Genomic DNA, 21,292 nt, shown 5'->3' with positions numbered 1-21,292 from the left:
TTCCTTGATGAAAGCATGGCAGGCTGTGTTAGAGACATCTTGAGGGAACAGGCATTCTTTTAGAATGGATTTCAGGATTCTTACGCTAAAGTGGAAGCTTTTAATCCTCAAAATGAGTAAAAGATAATAGTGATGAGAACAGAGTCATGGTTCCAGCCATTGCTGTTTATTTTTGTCTCTCTTTCTTGCAACAGAAATTTTATATTACACAAATGCAAAACGTTTTCGGTCAGGATTTCAAAGCAGAGTGCAAAAATGAGGCTTGTTTTTGTAGGTGTGAAAAGATCATAGCTTTATAACCTGGAGATAAAAGTTATTTGGAGAGATTCTTAAATATCAGCAGGATGGTCCAAGAGAGGTGCTGCCGTTTAGAAATTAATATTAGGGAAAGTAAATGGCTTTCAGGAATGCTAAGGCTTGGCTTTCCAGCTCTAGTATAGGGAAGATTATAGACAGGTAGGATTATCCTTAACAACAGAATTAGTGTTGGTATCTCTTCTTAGTAATAAAATTGTTCTTCGTTCAGCAAAATTCACCCTCTATTTGTTGATATTGCTTGTACTTGTATACACTGCCGTAAGATTTTGAGGGTTTTAGCTTTGGTATTGCAAAATGTATTGTTAAACATGAAAACGTACCCCCAGTCAAATCTGTCCTGAGAAACATGGTTCAGAGAAAGCCGTACAAATCATTGGCCTTTTTCTACTATAGATGAACTTCTCACCTTCATGCATTGTTCACCTGGTGATATCTTTTCCCCACTGTGCAGCAGGAGATGAAAATCTGGCAAACACCAGCTCTCCCTCCCCTATGTCACCTCTACCTGCACGCTCCACATCACTCTCACCTGCAGGCATCACTGAAGGTAATGGTGAATTCAGGACTGCGGCATTGCTGCTCTTCTCCAGTTTTAGCTGAACCGACATCTACTTCTATCATACATTGGTTAACTCCATCACTGTTAAAGCAATTTCGTGATTTATGTTGTCTGAGGTCAATTGTATTACAGCAAAATTTGTTGATGAGGTGATAGTTTTTTTTATTTTAATTAAATCAAAGCTGGTGATTTGAAACACACTTTTCAAAGAAATCAATTGGAATTCAAGCTATAACTTGCTGCTGTTATGAGTTCATGTGTTCCTTATGGAGACCCCTTCCCCTTGAGCTCTCAGATGAGAGTTTCGTGCTGAGCTGTCACAGTGGCACATTCCTGCAATTCATGTAGAGCTCCTCAGGCACCACAGCAGTATCTGACGACTGGGGGAAGAGGGTCCTTCCTGGGTCAACAACACAAAATAAAACCACCCCAATCAGTCTGGGCTTTTTGCTAGCTGCACATTAATTCACCCCTGTTAGCTGGTGTTTTCAAAGAACTAAAATCAGTGCACCCCCCACACCTTGCTAAAGGATGATTAAATCTCTTCGTCACAAAGGCATCCCAGACAAATTGGTGGGAATTTGGAATTAGTGGTCTTGCAGATCTAATCACAAGCCATGGTCTTGCAATAAATCCAAGCAGATGTGTTGCACAGCCTGTTTGCAAACTGGAGACCAGTGTAAATGCATTCTTTTTGCCAGTGCTGGAGGGAGAAATATACTTCAGAGAGCAGCTGGTAGACTTTCTGGTTCCAATGGGTTCTCACCTTCATGCAATGCTCACCTGATTGTATTTTTTCCCCACTGTGCAGCAGGAGATGAAAATCTGGCAAACACCAGCTCTCCCTCCCCTATGTCACCTCTACCTGCACGCTCCACATCACTCTCACCTGCAGGCATCACTGAAGGTAATGGTGAATTCAGGACTGCGGCATTGCTGCTCTTCTCCTGTTTCAGCTGAACAGCATCCACCACAGCCTTCCTGATGCTGTCTCCACCCCTCAGGCTACACAGCACAGACTTCTGACTCAAGGAAAAGCGATTTTTAATGTGGATGATATCAGTCCGTATATGATATGTTTGGTATTTTGGGGTTCTGGTTGTTGCTACATGCCACTAAAAATTACTTAAGAATGTGTAATTCCCTGGGGAGAGCTCAGCTGATAGTTGGGAGGAAGGAATGTTTCTTTTTATATTTTTGGCACATGATTGTGTTTAATTTCTTGAAAGTTAAATTTACACTTTCTTCCTCTCTTTCTGTTTTTAAGGAGATGAGTCAGCAACGACTAGAGCTGGTAAGAAACTTTTAATTTACGTGACAGAACTGCATTGATGTTTTTTTCTGATCATTTCCTCTTTCCTTTTCCTGTACACAGTTATCTCACAGAGTGTGTAATGCCTGTTCGTTCAGCCCAGTGAAATGAAATACAGTCTTAAGAAACAAGAATATCAGACAAGTCTGGTTTTGAGTAATGAATTTGAGTATATTTTAAAACACAACATTTAGCGTGAAAGAGGTGCGGTCGGTGCCAAGAAAGGATTATACTTACTGGATTTTCAGCTGACATCTGTTGGACCCCCTAACACCTTGAATGTTCAGTGTGCCTTTGCTTACTAACAAATTCACAGTGCTTCAGCACAGCAGTCCTGTGTTGTGTGCAGCTTTGTGTCCCTCCTTGTCTGGGCCGCCTCCAAAGCATTAATGAAAGTGCTGTACCTCTCACCGCAGGTATCTCTCCCGCAGACAGCACACACTTCTCCACGCATGCAAGCTCCGTCCCTGCCATGGGACTTGGCAACCAACCACACAGCAGCACTGCTGCCCTCACCGCACACACTCCCATTGCCTTCAAGAATGCTTCATCAGGTTTGCTGTCTTCCTTTAGATGCCACTCACTGCTTTCTGAACTGCAAGGGAAAACTAAGTAATTACTGTAGGGGAAAACTAAGTAATTCAGCCTCAGGGTAGACTTTTCCAGCTTAGGGTTCATCAAATAGAAAAGGTATCTTCAATTTGGCATAGTAGCAATACCAGATTTAATTCCAGGATCTGGTGTCTGATGGCCAAGTCCTGTAGTCATCACAGTAGTATCGAAATGCAAGCTGCTGTCAATGAGGCTGTTGCCAAAGCAAGAGCAATAGGAAAGGACCTAAAAGAGAATGTCAAAACCTGTTAGTGGTTTAAAAGTAGGGACATAAATACTGAGATATAGTAAGTAATATAGTGAGCAAGTTACGTGATCTGGCAGACAAACGCTACTGGAGTGCTTCTTTCTGATTGTGTTTTCCTGTGGGAACATAGCAAGATGTTTTTAATTTTCCCAGTTCACAATTATTAACACCATTTTTATGTTAAGCCCAACCTGGGTTATGCCTAAATAATGACAAAAAAAATAATGTCCTTGTACATTGCAAAATTCATTAGTAAGAGGTATACTCCTAAAACCTTGCTTTCTTTTTAAATACTCATTTTCTGTTTTATTGGATATATTAACATGGTTTTTCTTTCAGCACTCTTCTCTAAATTACAAAAATCCCAGAATAAAAAAAAAAAAAAGCAGAGAAGGGCTGTAGTGTAAGACATTTCTGATGACATAGCCATATGAAATAATGAATTTTACTTTTTAATGCTGATATATTGTTTATTTCCTTACAGATGATTACAGTTCAACATCCTTGCACAGCACCATCTCACCAGTCAGCACGCCAGCAAACACTGGGATCATCCCCACTCACACAATAGGTGACAAACTTGCACACAGTTATCCCAATTACGATTCAGCAAGCACAGAAAATGTGTTAGAATGAGGGAATTTGTTCTGAATTTCTTTTATCAAACTTAAGCATACAAATTAGGCATACAACTGCATTAAACTTAAGTATGTTTTTAGGAATCTTATTAATAGTTTATGAGTAATAGTAAAGATACCAAATTTTCTACTTGTCAAGCAAGTGAAAAATAGAAATTATTTTTCACTTGCTTGTAGGAGGGCATAGTAGGAGGGTAAATCTGTCAATTACTGTGTCAGTACTCCTCTTGATATTCAGATATCAGATATACAGAAATTTGCTCAAGCAGCAAAGAAGTGTGAATACATCCACCGATCTGTCTGCTTCTCTGTTTTCCAGTTTTGTTTCACTCAGCATCAATAATTTTTTGGGATCCAATATTGCAAGTGCTTACACACATTATTGTTGCAATTGGGCTGTAATGAATTACTCGGGTCAGTAAAATAGCTCCGTGTGTTTGAGCAAAGTACATCCAGGTGTTGGACTCTTACCATCTTTGTAAATGCCCTTCAAGTATCTGTAGGCTGCTGTCAGCTCTTTGACAGACTGAGCTTAGCTTTTACGTGTGGGTCTTGTGCCCCTAATCGTCTTGGTAACTCTCCACTGGACCCACTCAGTTTACCCTCTCATTACGGTCACTACTCAGCCAGATGACTTCCAACCCAGAGGGATGCAAATCTAGGGCCTAACGTCTATGAAATAATTAGATATCAGTCTTTTTTGGTAATACCTTAGTATATTTTAGGTAATTGCTTTCAGGATGAAGTTCTTTGCTCCATCTGCCGTACAGGTTTTCTAAGTACCGTCTCATAATTTCTTTCGGGTATTTCAGTGTAAAAATAGTTGTAAAAGAATCTGCACTGTTGCATAAATCATCTTCCAAAGGTAAGAGTAGCTGTGCCAAAAAGGAGGTAAATTTTGTTTCTTTGGTGACATTGGACAGTGTTCAGTTAGCCGTTCTGTGGAATACGTATCCTGGGAAGCTGTTATAGCTTATCATACCTCTATGACATCGTGGGATTTTGGAATATTCTTGTGTAACTTTGTATACAGAAATGCTATTAATAAGCAGTTTGATTTATAGTCAGTGATGTCATTGGAAAATTATGAAAGACACGTGATACCTAAAATAACTTGTTAAAAAATGGGGTTATATGTAGCTGATGTTTTCTTCCCTTTTTTAAATGAGTGGAGTGCTGAATACAACTACTTGTATTGAATATATTGAAAGAAGAGTTTTGGGCAGCGCCAGTCACCCCCCTCTAATGTTCTGGGAAAATAAAACTTGCTGACCTACACCTTTATTTTGTTTTCTTTTCTTATAGGAACTTCCACAGTGACAACTGAAGGTTGTGGTAAGAGCCAAACCCCTTATTTTTCTCAGTCCTGAAATTTGACCTAATCAGTAAACTCAAATACAGAAAACTGATCAGTTTGCGTCTTAGGTTATTTTATAAACTGTCTTCCAATTCTGGAAGACTAGGATTAAAGTTATTAACATTTCTGGTCTTCTCATCTCCATTTACAGTTCTGTTAAATTGCCCCACCCTAGGCTGTTGACATCAGGGCTGCAGGAAAGATCTGCCTTCCTTCCACTAGACACTTTCTAAGTTTTCCCCACTGTACTGACAAATCACAGGCTGCAAACTGCAATTCATAACTAAAGTAAAACTAAAGTTTGGACACTGGTTTATCTCTCCTCAGAATGAGACCTCTCCTTTCTAATTTTCAGGAGTAGACTATAGCCATTATTTACTAGATGGTTATGAAATGCTTTGAATCAGAAAATTTGAAATTTCTGTTCAAACAAATGATTCAATGTGTCAAAACGAAGTATTTCCCTTTGAACTGACATTTTGAATTAAAGCATGGTTCTGGAATGTTTATCTTTTTAATTCTTTGGTTTTACTAACTAGGGTATTATTTAAAAGAATATTTCCTAAAGAAATTTTCTGTTTTGACTAAACAATTTTTTTAAAGTAAAAGATAAATGAAAAATAAATTAAAGAATAAGGAGCAGCTAATTTTGTTGTATTCTTAAAATACATATGGTGCTGGGGGTGCCATAAAACATTTAATGGTTCTTAAAAATTATGATAAAATCATTGTTTGCTATTTTATCTTTTTCTTTTAGATGATCATATTGAATACAATATAACTGGAAGTGTAAAAGATGAGAATAACATGTTTGAAGTTACACTGAAAAATCTTAGAGAAAACAGAGATTATTTTATTTTGGAAACTAACGAGAGCTTCAATATGAGTTCCAGCACAATAAAACTTCAGAGATGCAAGAGATACACAGTTCAAGTTAAAAATTGCCCAGACATTTATCTTGATATTCCACCTGGTAGGTATAGAAGGGTTGTAGTAGGGTTTTGTTTTGTTTGTTTGTTTGTTTGTTTTGACATGCAGTACTTCAACTTTCCTGGATTTCTTAGTCTATTCTTGACTCTTTTCAGAGAATCAGACAGAAGGTTTTCATACTTTGTGCTTGGTTTGCAAGATATTTTGCATTTTGAAGTGACACTTTAAAACCTCTCGGTATTTTCTTAAAGTAGAATGTTCAAAAATGTAATTTTCTCATTGTAAAGGAAAAAAGGGAACTTTAACTATGTTGGCCATATGCAGCATAGTTAGCAATAGCAAGACCAGCCAGTGCTTGAAAGCTACTATTTATGCTGGATGTTTTGTTCACTAAAGAGATTGTTGGATTAAAAGTTCTATTTATTATTTCAATACCAGAATTTTCTTCATCTCAGGTAGGCTTTTTTAATTTTTACTTTCCATTTACTGTTAAATTCTTTGTATATTATTCTGTGCCAATCGTATCTTCATATTGCAGAACAAGTCAACAAATATTAAAGAACAAATTGCTATTTAAAGAATCAATATAGCCAATGTCACAGTGACATATAATATTAATCTTTTTCAGAAGAAAGAAATGATCCTTTCACAGTTATGCATAATACCGACACATCTGCAAACTTATGTTGGGATAAGTCATTTGACTGTGCTAATGTGACTGTTAGCTGCGAAGGTAAGACACTTCTAAGATGTTTTAAAAGTTGACTATTTATTTAGGAATTTATTTTTAAAAGTGATATTGATGTTATATTTGATAAGAGATTGGCAGATTTAAATTAATTGTGCCAGTTTGAGGGAAGCGCTGTTCAGAATTTCTGGGATTGATAGGTTGGGGACTACTATCCCCATACACTGCAGATATGGGGAAAGTTCAAACCCAGAAAGCTCATTTTCTCAGTTTACCAGCTTCACAAATTGCAGACTTGTGAAGGTTTTGAGGTCCTGCTTGATGGTCTGAAGGGGTGCTGGGAATTTGGAAATCCTGCAATCTGTGGACCTGCTGTGAGCTGATCCCCTGAAGACTACCCAGGCAGTTGGCTTTGCAGGCTGCTGGATGGTGAGAGTCCAGGGTCTCTGCTCTTGGAGCAGGCCAGCTTGAGGACACTGTCTCAAAGGCAGCAAGTGTGGTAGGGAAGATATGGATGCTGGATGTCCTCATGTGTCCCAGAAAAATGCGTGATGAATGTCCAGGGCTGGAAATTTCATGGTTCAGGTAGCTGAAGAGCTGTGAAGCCACTCCAGGGTTCTGCCAGACTCCCATGAAATGTTTTGATCTCTGTGGGAAAACTGTTTTCTTAGAAAGCCAAATCATATAAGCTTTACTGGTGAAAAGTAAAGATCTAAGCAAACTAAGTTAGTATAAAAGAACCTAAAAGCCAGTCATTGGATTAGGCTGTACACTTTTCTGTTTGGAATAATATGATATCTTATTACAAATTATGTTGAATAAACACGGTACAGAAAATCCCAGTACCATGTACTTCTGGAGTTGTGAAAAATATTGATAAAACTCTTTTTGTGTCTACAGATGTCACAGGTAGAAGAAAATTAGAATTTAATTCAGAATTAAATCAAACTTGTAAACAACTGAACACTTTATCACCTAACCATAGGTACAACTGCCATGGTACCATATATTTTTTTGAAAATAAGGTTGCCAACCAAAGCTTCAACATAACAACAGATTATGGTGGTAAGTATAATGCTTATTTTTGCTTTATGTTCCACATATTTCTGGAAAACCCTACTATGAATCCCACTATTTGTGTTTCCTGGGGTTGAAGATATATTTTGAGCAGCATGCTCAGCCACTCCCAGGTTCTTCTCCAGCTCCTCCCACCAGGACTCCTGCCCTTGTGGTTGTTCATTGACTGCAGTCATGGTCTTCCTTTCCCGCTCCAGCCCCAGTCTCAGTCTTCCAGTCTGATGCCTTCCTCTTCTTCTCTCAGAGATTGTGATACATTTTTTTTTGAGGGTGAGAACATACCCAAATGTAAGGAAGTTTGAGTGAAGACCAAAAAAAAAGTGCAGGCCTAGTCAAAAACACGTGTTAAATTCTTAATTTGAAGAAACATATGATAGAATAATTGCAAAGACTGTCTCCAGATAAAATGATGTGTCTTTCCAAAATATTGTCCTTGGAAATAGCTTAGCCTTTTTTTCTGAATTAAAAAGGAAATCAACTGAAACCAAGTAACCTGCAAATAAAAATTCAGGCAAAACATTTAAAGTTTGCTAAAATAATAAGAAAATGATAAAAATGTGTAAAATTTGGAAATGCTGGACAATTTTAGTCATATGTGATACTGCTGTATTCACCTTGTCCTGAATTAATTAAATTTATGAAATTGCTCTAATATCAAGACCTTTAAGATCATCAAGTCCAACTGTTTTCTAACTCTACCAGGCCCACTTCTAAACCATGTCCCTGAATAGCATACATAGACGGCTTTTAAACGCATCCAAGGATGGCGGTTTAACCACTTCCCTGGGCAGTCTGTTCCAGTATTTGATAAACCTTTCAGTGCAGAAGTTTTTCCTAATGTCTAACCTGAACATCCCCTGGTGCAACTTGAAGCCATTTCCTCCTGTCCTATCGGTTGTAACTTGTGAGAAGAGACCAACACTCACCTCTCTACAACCTCCTTTCAGGTAGTTGTAGAGAGCATAATGTCTCCCCTCAGCCTCCTTTTCTTCAGACTAAATAGCCCTAAGTCCCTCAGCCTCTCTTCGTAAGACTTATTCTCAAGACCCTTCACCAGCTTTGTTGTCCTTCTCTGGACCATCTCCAGCACCTCGATATACTCAGTTTATACTTATGTAAAATTTCTTTGAATTAAATAGTCTTTAGTAGGTAAAAAGAGGAATATTTTGCATTTTCATTTAAACATTGCCTTCCCTCCCCATTATTTTCCTTTTACAACAGATCCAGAAGCACCAGAAAACCTTACAATAATTACTTATGCCACAAGTATACTTGTTACATGGAAGAAGCCTAGAAACACTTCAAAGGGTCCTATACATGGCTATAATGTGACATGCAGTAACAAAGGTAGTATATGCCCCTTCAGTATTGAATAACTCATTGCGTGTTTTAGTATTTACAGAGTACCAAGCATAATGCCTTGTCAAACCATGATGCAATCTCTTCAAACTCTGCAGATTCTTTTTTTTTTTTTTTGTACAAATGTTGAAGTTTCTTTCCTTTGAGGTTGTTCCAGTTGAACCATGTTGTTATTCAGTTGACCATTTCAGGACACAACTCTGTCACCCTTCATTCTTGTATTAAGAATAAGTTATGACAAGATCATCAGTTGTCTGATCAGTTTGTGGCATGGTGCTCTGTCTCAAAATGCTGCTATAGCCGGTTAATATATTCTCTGAGAAGACAGGGACTTGCCTTCTGAGTAACAACAGTGTACGTAAAAGTCAGAGGTCCTAAGTATGGCAGTTAACATATACATGTTTATATAGGTAAAGCCAGATGGCTGTCTTATACTTAACGGTCACCCCTTTCAGATATGCTGGCTTAGGCCACTTTACATTTAGGTGACTAAGTCTGTATCCATTATACTGGGACCATGTTTTCCAGGTGTGAGTTTTTTTTTTCAAAACAAGGACTGGAAAATGATGTTTTGAAAATGAAGAGCCTGTTACATGATTCTAGGAAATATATGTCAGGTTTAAGCTGGTCCTGGGTTAATTCATTCTTTCAGTTCACATATTGCATGTTTTGTAAACCCAGACTGCTACAGGGACTAAAGGCTGTCATGCTCATGCGCTCCCCGGGCACAAAAAATCTTTCCCGTTCCCCATGTCCCAAATTTGACCACTACCCACAAGGGTGGCAGCCCCATGCACCACTTCCTGTGGTAGGTCTGGCTTGGTCAGTGTAGAGTACCAAGGCAGTATGCTGGGATGCAGGGAGGTCATGTGTGAAGCAGCCAGAAGGAAACATGGCAAGGCCATTGCTCCCCAGTTCCCCAAACCACCAAAGCTCCAGCTGCAGTGTGGGTAATAGCTTTGCTCATGTTGCTTCTCATGCAATTCCTTTCTGTCCTGCTTGCCACTACCTGTTTGCACGTGACATCTCTCGTGTCATCCCAGAACACACTTGCCCAGTGTGCAGAGTGACTTTTGACATTTGTCTACTAGCCCCTTCCCAAGCTGAACACAGAAGAGTCAGCCTCTCTTTATCAATGCACTGTATGTTAGCTTTTAATTACACCCATTTAAATGACATAATGAGAAAGCAAAAAGCAAAACAGAACAAAACCTCAACTTTCTACCTTTTTGATTGGGGAATATATTTCTTCTTCTTCTTGAGCCTTCACTTAGCATTAGTAAGCAAGGCAAACCAACCAGTTACAAGGTGATTAAGAAGTACACATGACAGTGGTTTCAGGTAACTCTGATGAAATGTAAGAGTTCCTGTGCTCCTAACAGAAATTTCATTAATTTCATTAATTAATTTCATTTTTCAGATCCTCAGGATGTCCAGAACACAGGAGAAGAAGTCAACTGTACTTTCAACAAGTTAGAACCTTATAGCCGGGGTGAAGTGTCTGTGACTCCATATACAAACAGCAAATATAATCGTGGTCAATTTAAGGGAAAAACTGAAAAACGTAGCTTTGAAACAAAACCAGCACGTAAGTCTCTTGTTTGCTAACTGTTATGAACAAGGCTGATACACAGGGAATATGTACTTTCTTATTGTACTTCATTATATTTTATATATGTTATTACTATTAGCCAAGAAACTGATTAACGTTAAAATAATTATATTGACATTCATATAATTAGTTTCTTGTTTAATTACTTAATGTTAATCTATTTTTATTACTCATTTAGTATTAGTATTCTTCTTATATTCTAGATTTTTTTTAAAAAAAATCTGCATTCATTTGAAATTCTTGATAAGCTGTTAGAAAGCATTATGCTCCAATCTAAAGAAAAGATTCAAATTAAATAAAAAGGGAAGGAAAAACATTAGGTTTTTTTCTTCAGGGCATGAAAGCTATAAAGACGCACAGAGTGTACCTTCTGTTCTGTAGTTGTCTGTTTGCTCAAAGCAGAGCTGCACTACCCAGGGCTACACCAATACTGATACCTGTACTGGCTTTTGGTTAGTTTGGATGTACGCGTACGCAGTCGGCTTCTAAGACTCCACATTGGGTTAAAACCAAATGTGTGCCAACACGTGTGCTGTCAGAAAGGTCTGTGAACCTTTTTGGGGCTATACTTTCAAAAGCTTACCCATATGGTCCTGATTCTTTGTTTGCCATACGTGTTCAATTGGTAGAACTACAAGAGAAGTTCATAAAAAAACAACAAAATCAACACGCTCTGCAGATATTTTCCTGACGCAGAATAGGCATAATAGAGACAGTGTCCTTTCTATTTTTTCCCCTTCTAGTCTTCAGATATAGTCTTGTAGTGTTTTAATTCCTTCTTTGAGAGAGAAGAAAACCCAAACAAAACCAAAGCCACACAACCCCCCATGTTTATCTTCTTTCTTCCAGTACTTTTTTAACTCTACTTCCACCACCTCCAGACTGTATATGTATAGACACACAGCTATAGGGAAACTATAGTGGTTTATAACCGGTAAGATACTAAATTAATATTTCCTTTAATTTCACTGAATAAGCAAAAGAATTTTTTTTATTGAAAAAGAATTTTTTTTGCATGCTAGTGATGTAATGATAAAGTGGTGATTCTTTTTCTCCTAATAGGAGGAATAATTAAATCTTTTGTTGCTTTTAGGACCCCTGAAAAGTATGTGGAAATGGATATATAAGAAGATTAAATCTGACTGCTGTTTTTATTAAACATGTTTCTATAGAGCTTTGGGAAATACAGGGACTTCTGGCAGACTATTGTTTTGAATTTGAATCCTATCTCTCTATGGAATATATAGAGCTTTGTATCCAGTTTTATAGACAATACATGAAAACATTGGAATCTCCCTATTACTCCGGGTCATTGAGTTAACAAAATTTAGTTTATAGTTGGAAGAACACAGGGATCAGAGTTATTACCTGAAGTCCCATGGGGGGAAGAAAAAGGCTGAGAAATGAATCGATAATGTAAAACCATTTGATCTGAGACTTAAATGTAACAGAAATTGAAAAATGTCTTTAATCTTCAGACGGCCCTAATTTGAGCATGATCATGATTTTTCTCCCTGTGATAATCTAGTTTGAGCATACTATATTTTGGAGCCCCCCTTTTCTGGGGCTCCACTCATATTTTAATAACTCAGGTGAAGATTACAGTCTACAATATAAGTTTACTGGAAAACAACCCCAGTTGTTTTTCTGAGAAAATAACAATCCACTTGCCTTCATGAATTAATGGTATTTGTTAAACCTTCTCCAACTGTTACAACAGTTAATAACATGATCAAGCAGATAGTGGAAGAGTTTTATGGCTTCTCGAACAAGAGAATATCCATAGAGCACAACTCCTTGGACACAGAAAAAAACTACATTTTATAAAATATTTTTTCATCTTCAACAAACACATTGCCTCCAGAAACATTCACTTTCTCCTTGTCACAGCTTTTTCAGTATTATGCTGAATAGGAATCTAACAAATCTGCCCTGTGGATAAAAACGAGCAGACAGGTTGTAACCGCACACTCAGCCAAGTAAAATATCCTGCCACTCCCCACATGGGATATTTCATCTGCTCATAAAGCCTTACATGTTTTAGCTCTTCATATAAAAAAAAAAAAGCACCTGCCCCTTACTTTTTTTTTTTTTTTTTTTTTAACATGCTAGCTTGCAAATAGAAGTGATTTTGAAGAAAATTTCCATGGTGGTGGTCTACTGAAATGTGGCTAATTGACCTGTCTCACACAGAAGGTTATTTACTTTCTGAAAGGTTTTATAAGTTTTCAATGAAAGGTCTCTTGAGCTGCGCCCCGAGGCTGAAATCCATTTGCTACAAAGTACAAAATTAGAGTTAGAAAACACAGATTAGATTCCTTAATAGATTCCTTAGCATTAAAAAGTAAAAAGTTTTTGTGGTTTTAGGCCAGCTTTAAGACAATGTCACAGTTTAAGCAAAAGGATACTATTCCAAATATTAAAATATACTAGTAACTCCTGATAGGAAATTTCATTTACAGAATTTTTGAAACATACACTCAGGCAGAAAACTGTTCCCCTGTCTCGTCTGTTGTCTTATGTTCCTCAAATGAGAAAGTGATGTCAGACACATGAGAGACAGTTGCCATCATATTATTTCCGATCTTCCCAGCTTTTTCAGTACCACTTCACACCTTTTCCAGTTCAGATAAGCCTATGGTTAACTCAAAATTTATTTTATTTCTCTTATTAAATCGGGACTGAAATTTTTAAGGGGAAAAATGGATAAAATTATTAAGACAGAAAGTAACAAACAGTCATGAACACATAGAGCTGTTGAAATTTTTAGTTTGAAATCATGAGAATAAAACCGGTAACACTTCTTTTGTGAACAGAACCACAGCCAGTGACTGATGTGAATGCAACACTGTCAGCTGATAACGCTATCCAAATTAGTTGCAAAAGTCAAAAAGTGTACGGAGAAAAAACAATATTTGAATTGACTTGGGAAAATGATGGAAAAGTGGAAAATCAAACCACTTATTGTAAGTTTGAAAGAAAAGATCTCTTGTACTTGACAAACTATACATTTAAGGTAAGTAGGCTTATTAAATTCAATATAAAAAATATTGCTGTATTTTCATTGTTTTAGCATTTTAGGAAAAAAGGATACATGGTGGCAGAGGAGTTAATCTATGGATTGGTAGGCCACAGATGCAAAGAAGTAGCTATTACCTCAGAAATAAAATGCGTATGTGCAGTGCCTATCACTCAGTCCCTTGGGTGCTATTGCACATAGGTTCTGTCAACATGAAAAATACAAGATGAATAGATTGTACTTGGGACAGAGAGAAATTTGGGATTTCCATAAGTTTTAAAATAATTTAAGTCTAACTGATATTTTAGTGTTTAAAACACATTTCATTTAATGAATATGTCCATCGTTTCAATCAGAGGATAAATATGAGATTTAAGTCTTGAGATAATTGCTCAGACATCAATTGTTCAGAATTTTTCGCTGGGAAGATTTTGGATGCTTCAGGGACTAGTTAGCGTAACCCAGTTCAGATCCTTTTGCGTGTCCTTACATGAGCCTTTTACAAGCCAGTCCTTGTTTCCATGCAAAATGTATCATCCTCTGTTTACAAGCATCCCTTTCCTGAAGGCTTCCTGCTATGTTCTCTTCCTTCACATATTTCACCCTTTGGGCATTTGTTGGCTGCAAAGCCAATGGTCTTATGTAATCCCCCCAATGTGGCCAGTATTTTTCATATCCTGATAGCTCCTCTCAGTAAAGTTTTGGTGAGAAAGTAGCCAGTAGGAACGATGAAGTTTCATTACTTTTAGGAACCAGTTTCACTCATTTTCCAAAGTCGTTTCCTCTTTTCTTGGTGTCTTCTTGAAGAAATGCAGTATCAGAGAACTTGAGTAGTCCAGATTTTGTTCCAAGGCTTTGTCAGTATTTTTCTGACAGAGTCTGCTCAGAAAGCTTTGTATTTGGAAAATAAAGATGAGGTCCTATAAGGAGCAAAAGATGCTTGCATTGGCCCTATAGTATGAGACCCCTGCACTCTTGTAAGCTTTTTGTACACCACTTGCAGTGAGCAGTTTGCCTTAAAGAAGAAATTGGCTTCTGCTTGGCTCTATACCCTGGCTTCTGCTTCAAACTTAATTTGCCCAATTCTTACTGGAAGAACAGAGAAAGCTTTATGACCTTAACTAGTAATGAAAGGATTGTGGGCCAAGTTATGGAAGGCTCAAGAAAAAACAACCAGCTCAGCTGTGAGAGCTGGCGGATGTCACAATTCCCTTCTCTCTGCCCGCTGAATTGTTCAGGGAATAAACAGGAGCCTGCCCTGCACACATTTTGGTTTAGTGATGTTTTGACCCTGACTGCTGCACTAGGTTTCTGGCTTTTGCTATTTGAGAAGCTTCTTGCTAGTTTCTGCCATTTCTGCTACACCTCTGGATGTTGCCACCTACCATGGCTTTCTTCCCTGGTGCAGAATTCAGAAACCACCCTGAACACATCGGCCCTTTAGAGCAGAGGGTGGGAGCTGTGGGCATGCTCCTCTGGGCCTTCAGGAGAGGTTTCTCTTAGAGGATCGGGTAGGCTCGGTAAGAACTCAGCCTGTTGTCAGCAATGATGCTGAAAGCCCTTCTCCTCCCCTTTGGATGATTTGCAGCAGGAGACTATTACTATTAAAATCACTATTATTCAATCCTGTTAGTCTTCTCCACTGTTTAGGATTAAATTTTTAAGTTTAATCGTAAGATTAAGTTTTCTTCACAAGAAGAGCGTGAAATACTTGACATACAAACGTCAAGATGCCTATTAGATCTGATAGGAATTTCTATTAAGGAAATTTAAAAGATTGGATAAATGTAAAATATATTATGAAATATAAACACATCTAAACATAGTATTTTAACACTAGTTACAGTACCCAAAAGTTAATGTGGCAGGTAAGTAGCTTATTTATAAGTTTAGTCTGGCTTCTGTAATTTAACCTTTTCTTAATTCCTTCCTATACAGGAACTTTTTTTAACAATATCCAATTCAGTTGAATATTTAACATTGAAGCAAATAAAATAATGATATTTTATTACATATTGCATGGTTATTTTTTGGTTTTGAGAAATTTGATTTTGATTTGATAAGAGATAATTCAGATTTTTTTCCCTGAGATACATCTGAATTTGATTTTGTAAAATGTGTTTCCAATTTCTCTGTTTTTTCTAGTCATCTACATAGTTTTAGATTTAGATCTTGCTGTAACTTAGGTGGAAACCTGAGCTGCACTATAAATGGCTATGCAAAGATTGACAGCAGATTCTGCTGTCAATGAAATGGATTCATTGAAAACAGATGGATGTTTTGAATACCTATTGTGCATTGTTTTTTTTTTTTAAGTATGCAAAAAATTTTACTTGTTAAATCTTAATATCTGTATTATTCTCACCCACTGCATGCAGATCTTAGTGAATAATGGAGTCTATAGAGGGGAACCAGTAAGGAAGAGTATAAAAACCAGATGTAAGTAATTATATTCAGCATTTTTACTTTCAGACTTAGCATAGTATAGCGTAGTAGTGTAAATTGTCAATTCCATTAGAGTTGCTCCTAACTAAAAATTCAAACTGCCTCTTTTTATAGTTAATAGTTGGTCTGCATTTGAAAAAATAATATTGTCATTCAGCATTAATGTAACAGATTGTGTTGACAAGTCATTGACCATAATTCAGAATTATTACACAGCTGTGGTTTCTTTAGGAAACATTTGAATGCAACTAGAAATTCACTTCTCTAACTTAAATTATTAACTTTAGGATTCCTTTCCTGTGTTCAGATCCTGCATTTCAGGAGCTGAATATCCATGATTTGTCAGGGATTCCCAACTCGCAGATCAGGAGCAGCCGAGAGCTCCACTGCTCAGGTGTACAGATCACACAGAGCAGAAGATAACCATGGTAATGCCGAACCAGTGAGTGAGTTGTAGCATTTAGAGAGGTGGACATAGGGAATGTAAGTGAAAGTTTGCTTAATGAAGAAATAAAATTCCCTCCTTTTCTGCAAGCTTGAAAGTTTTGGGCACTTTGGAATAACAAACAAACTAAACACTTAAAAATAATTGTTTAGTTCCTTTCAATAATCGCTGGTTCTAGGAAGTATACAGATTAAGAAAAAAAAGGAAAAAAAATGTAATTTTAAATGCCATTAATTATGTATTCAAGAAATAATAAATGTATTCTTTTTCTGTTGCTAGATAATTCTAAAGCCCTGATTGCATTTTTGGCATTCTTGATCATTGTGACGTCAATTGCTTTACTACTGGTTCTATACAAAATCTATGATCTTCACAACAAAAAGCTTGGGTAAGTTTCCTATTTCTCTCCCTCTCTTATATAAATGGGGGAGGAGTGGGGGGAGGCTTTCTGGTTTTCCACAAGATTTCCCAATGGGTAGTGCAAAAATGTTACAAGTTTGATATTTCATTGTTTTTGGGAAAGACCTCCTTTTCTCTTTTAAGCCTTTTAAAAGAAACTCAATTTTTGGTGTTTTCCCCTGGCAATGCAAATATAATGAAATAGATTTAAAATCTCTCTGCTATACCTTTCCTCAAGACACAGAAGAACTGATCTGCTAGATCAAAAATGTTTTGTCACCAGTTTTGTGAACAAATATTTACAAATATCTGGAAAACCTTTTCTTCATGATTTAAGTTAAAAGTAATGAAACTAACACACACTTTATTGGAACACTTTCAAATGCTTACTCACACAAAGCGGTATCTCAGGGAGGCTTTGTTTATTATAGTTATCTCTAGGCAACTTGGCAGTTCTGTAGGACAGTGGATGGCCATAGAAGAGTTGTCAGTGCCTTCCCTGATGGCTGTGCCAGAGCCCTGGAAAGCCAGGCTGACTGCTGCTGTTGCTGCAAATGGAGGTGGTGCAATGTCTGAGGGGGGCATTAGCTGCTGGTAGAGAGGGAGGTGTTAAGGCAACTTCTTCAGAAACCTCTCAGGCCTCTGGCAACAGCAGAACTTGGGGACTCATCTCTTCCACCCTGCTCTTCTCCTTAAGGGGACAGGGAGCTGCTCTTGCTCAGATGCAAACTTTTATGCTTAGGGAAGGAAAACTTATTTTTGCTCAGAGAGTCTGTCTTGTTCTTGGCTACTTAGCATTTAAACTTAATTTCATTATATTTTATGTATGCGTTAGGTTTTTTGTAACTTATTTAGCAAAAGAAACAAAGATAGTGTGAGCAGTCACTCCAGTGAAGAAATTAAAGACATATGCTGCAGGTGGTATGGGCAAATTAGTGCCAGTGGTAAAGCTGCTTGATGCGGTTCCCTTGCTTCTACCTCTCAATAGCGCTCAGAGCAGGAAGACAAGCACCCCAACCACCTCTGCGCAGGGTCTGTAAGTCCCAGTTGTAGCCCTCTTGTTTCACAGCAAGCTTCTAATGCGGGCTGCTGGTTATAAACAGTCTCCGTGTTCACATACAAAATTGCTTTTATTTAACTCATTATCATGTCTGTGTCTTACTAGTCAAAGCTTTTACAGATGCTTTTCCTTCTTACAGCAATTCTTCTGAAGGTGTGAACCTTGTTGCAGGTGAGTATCTTTATATATTTAGCAAGTGGAAATAAAATTAGTCACATGTCTTGCTGCCACCTTTGGATTGGTTACATTCTAGGTTGTATACACAGATTACAGATATCGACATGGTAACACCTCATTTGGAGAAAAAAGTACTTCAGTAAATACATAGAAGAAGTATTTATACTTAAATAAACAGGAATTTTATCAGTGTTTGAAAAACTCTCATTTATTATTTAATTACAAACCCGATTTCATTATCCCAGATGATGGTTGTGATATGTTTAACCCTGGGAATGAGTCCAGAATAAAATACAGCTTCAACCAGAATTTCCCTTTCCTGTGCACCTTTTTCAAAGCAAGAATTTGAACATAAGCCAATTGGTTTTTACTGCAAAATTTTGAAGGCTTTTAAATCTCAAAGACTGAAACTGAACATTACGTGCAACTTTTTGCACAAGATTTCAAAGCCTACAAAGAAACACAGAATCAGTCACTACCAAAAAGCTTCAAGAAAAAAATAATTTATGACATATAAGAAATTAGCTACATTAAATAGGAAGTAATATTCAAATCCATTTGCTTAGACACACAGTTGTTAAAAAAAATAATCTTTTCAATGTATATGAAAAATGAATAAATATCTAGTTAGAGATGTTAAAGCTTGTTCAATTACTTTGTCATTAAAGATGGTATTAGAGGTTATTGCAACTCATAGAATAAGGTAGTGAAGATTTGGAAAAGTAGGGAATACGTGTTTTTACATTTTTAGGCTGTTTGCACAGTAATTTGTTCATGATTTATTGTCATTATCACTGTACCACTGATGATAAATGATCAGAATTGAAGTAGAGGGCAAGGCCATGTAACTATTGTGGGTGTTGGGGCTGTTGCTGAGACCTGAATGTGACAATTGCCACTTTGTCCAAAAGCACTATTAATGCAATGTCCCAGCACGTGGCTTCCTCCTGAGGTGCCTCCAGTCAGGCGGCAGAGCTGAACAAGTTCTGTTATTCTCAGGGCCTGTTTGCTCACAGCTGGCTTAGGCAACACCTTTTTTTTTTTTTTTTTTAACTAAACATGTTTAGCTAAAATATTTGATATTTGTCCTTTTGTTAATTTATCTGACAATTTGAGAATCACTTTTCCTGAAATGTAATTTACATTTTCAAAGTCAGTAACGATAAATATTCAATGTGTTTACACAGTTAAAGATGATGACAGGCAACTTCTGAACATAGAGCCAATACCTTCGGAGCAATTGCTGGACACGTACAAGAGGAAGATTGCTGATGAAGGAAGACTTTTCTTGGATGAATTTCAGGTTTGTCATTGGCTCAAAATATACCACAGATTTGTAGCAACGTGGTTGGAAGAATTCTGTTCAAGAGCACGATTGAAGTATATGCACTGGTTATAAATAAATTAAAAAAAAAAGAATCTAGAAAATTGAGTGAATTCTTATCTAAGGTCAAATAGGCTTCAATTAATTTTGCTACCAAGCTCTCATTATAAGAGACCTCTTCCCCCTGAAGGTATTTTTCAGCAAAAGTATAAAATACACAGTCTAAATACTTCTCATTCTAAAGTATTTTTTAATGCATATTTTTTAATACTCTCTCTTGCTGCATAGCCATGGGGATATAAATAATATATAATTGTGGAGATATGTATAATTTATATTAAGGGAAAAGAAATTTGTTTATTTTAGATGTAAGAAGTACATGAAGCAGTATCATATGAAACAATGTTATCTTCCAGACTCAGCAGTACCAAATTTCTTCCATATGCATTTGACTGTAAGTAGCAGCTATTTTAAATATATGCTTACCTAATAAAAGAAACGTCGTATTTTACAGAGCATTCCTAGAGTTTTCACTAAATTTTCAATAAAGGAGGCCAAAAAAAGCCATAATCAGAATAAAAACCGTTACATCGATATCCTTCCATGTGAGTATTTGTTACAATTTTTGCATGTTTTATAAATATTTGTTTTCTCACTGCCTTGAGGTAATATAATTATTTTGTTTTAAATGATTTAAACAGATGATCATAACCGTGTTGAGCTCTCAGAGATCCCCGGAGACCCAGGATCAGACTATATCAATGCAAGTTATATTGATGTGAGTGACTTCTACTTAAAATAAGTCTTGGGCACTATTGAAGAAATTCTCTACTATGTGCATTTCAGGCATCAAACGGCTTTGAGGATTTCCATTTGAGTTCTTTCTATCTTTGTAATGTATTCGGTATTATTGGACTGTGGCATGTTGCATTTATTTTTAAAGTTGCAAATCTTTTAAATTGTTCATCCTTCCTTTCTAAAAGCTGATAACATTGTACTTTTTATAGGGCTTCAAAGAACCAAGAAAATATATTGCTGCACAAGGTAATTTTTAATCTTAAAAGAGTATGCTTTCTTTATTCACCCATTTTTTTGTTAGAGAATAGTAAAAAGTGTTAGTAAATTTAAAGGAAAACTGAATACCTGACACTTGGAAATTTAATATGAAAAAGTTACCAACGAGTTTTTGCTTAGGGAATTTTGTGAAGATGAATAAATTGTACTTCAAGGGCAGATTTCTCATGATATATAAATTTACACCAAAAGTTTTCAGATTTCACAGCTATGTACTGAAGATATAGACGAGACTTTTAAAATGCTGGAACCTAATGGCAGCAGTCATAATGAAATCAAGTGTGTGGCTGTGATTTGCATGACCTCTGGTTAGCTTTTCAGATTGTATGTCTAAGCATGTCAAGAACATGTTTTTTTCATGTAGCTGCACTCTTTGAAGAATTGCCTTAAAATATCTCCTGCTAGGCCCCAAGGATGAAACCACGGATGATTTCTGGAGAATGATCTGGGAACAGAAGGCAACCATTATTGTCATGGTGACTCGCTGTGAGGAAGGAAAGAGGGTGAGAAATATCCATCCATCTGTCCATCCTTCCATCCATCCCTCCATCCATCTTTGCATCCTTCTTTTGTCTGAAACAGAATGAGTTGCTGTGCTGTGGTGAATTACATTTTCTTCTTAGTACTTTGTTTTCATTCT

The 21,292-nt window shown here is 36.9% G+C and overlaps 1 protein-coding gene across 1 annotated transcript in view; it reads left to right on the top strand.

Annotated features, from left to right (window-relative positions):
- The window catches only part of PTPRC (protein tyrosine phosphatase, receptor type, C), a 68,404-nt gene that overhangs the window by 34,701 nt on the left and 12,411 nt on the right, over positions 1-21,292 (top strand). Inside the window, exons 2-20 of the mRNA XM_009884927.1 lie at positions 2,145-2,171; positions 2,606-2,743; positions 3,533-3,674; positions 4,499-4,551; positions 4,992-5,021; positions 5,801-6,016; positions 6,602-6,706; positions 7,562-7,726; positions 8,960-9,085; positions 10,518-10,685; positions 13,526-13,725; positions 16,107-16,167; positions 16,898-17,006; positions 18,217-18,248; positions 19,442-19,557; positions 20,093-20,183; positions 20,280-20,356; positions 20,586-20,622; positions 21,058-21,155. Coding sequence (XP_009883229.1) covers positions 2,145-2,171; positions 2,606-2,743; positions 3,533-3,674; positions 4,499-4,551; positions 4,992-5,021; positions 5,801-6,016; positions 6,602-6,706; positions 7,562-7,726; positions 8,960-9,085; positions 10,518-10,685; positions 13,526-13,725; positions 16,107-16,167; positions 16,898-17,006; positions 18,217-18,248; positions 19,442-19,557; positions 20,093-20,183; positions 20,280-20,356; positions 20,586-20,622; positions 21,058-21,155 — 1,991 coding nt within the window. The remainder of the gene's footprint in view (positions 1-2,144; positions 2,172-2,605; positions 2,744-3,532; positions 3,675-4,498; positions 4,552-4,991; positions 5,022-5,800; positions 6,017-6,601; positions 6,707-7,561; positions 7,727-8,959; positions 9,086-10,517; positions 10,686-13,525; positions 13,726-16,106; positions 16,168-16,897; positions 17,007-18,216; positions 18,249-19,441; positions 19,558-20,092; positions 20,184-20,279; positions 20,357-20,585; positions 20,623-21,057; positions 21,156-21,292) is intronic.

Source organism: Charadrius vociferus, unplaced genomic scaffold (genome assembly GCF_000708025.1).
Source record: "Charadrius vociferus isolate BGI_N301 unplaced genomic scaffold, ASM70802v2 scaffold163, whole genome shotgun sequence".
NCBI classification, from domain to species: Eukaryota; Metazoa; Chordata; class Aves; order Charadriiformes; family Charadriidae; genus Charadrius; species Charadrius vociferus.
This window is presented reverse-complemented; position numbering and strand designations above follow the sequence as displayed.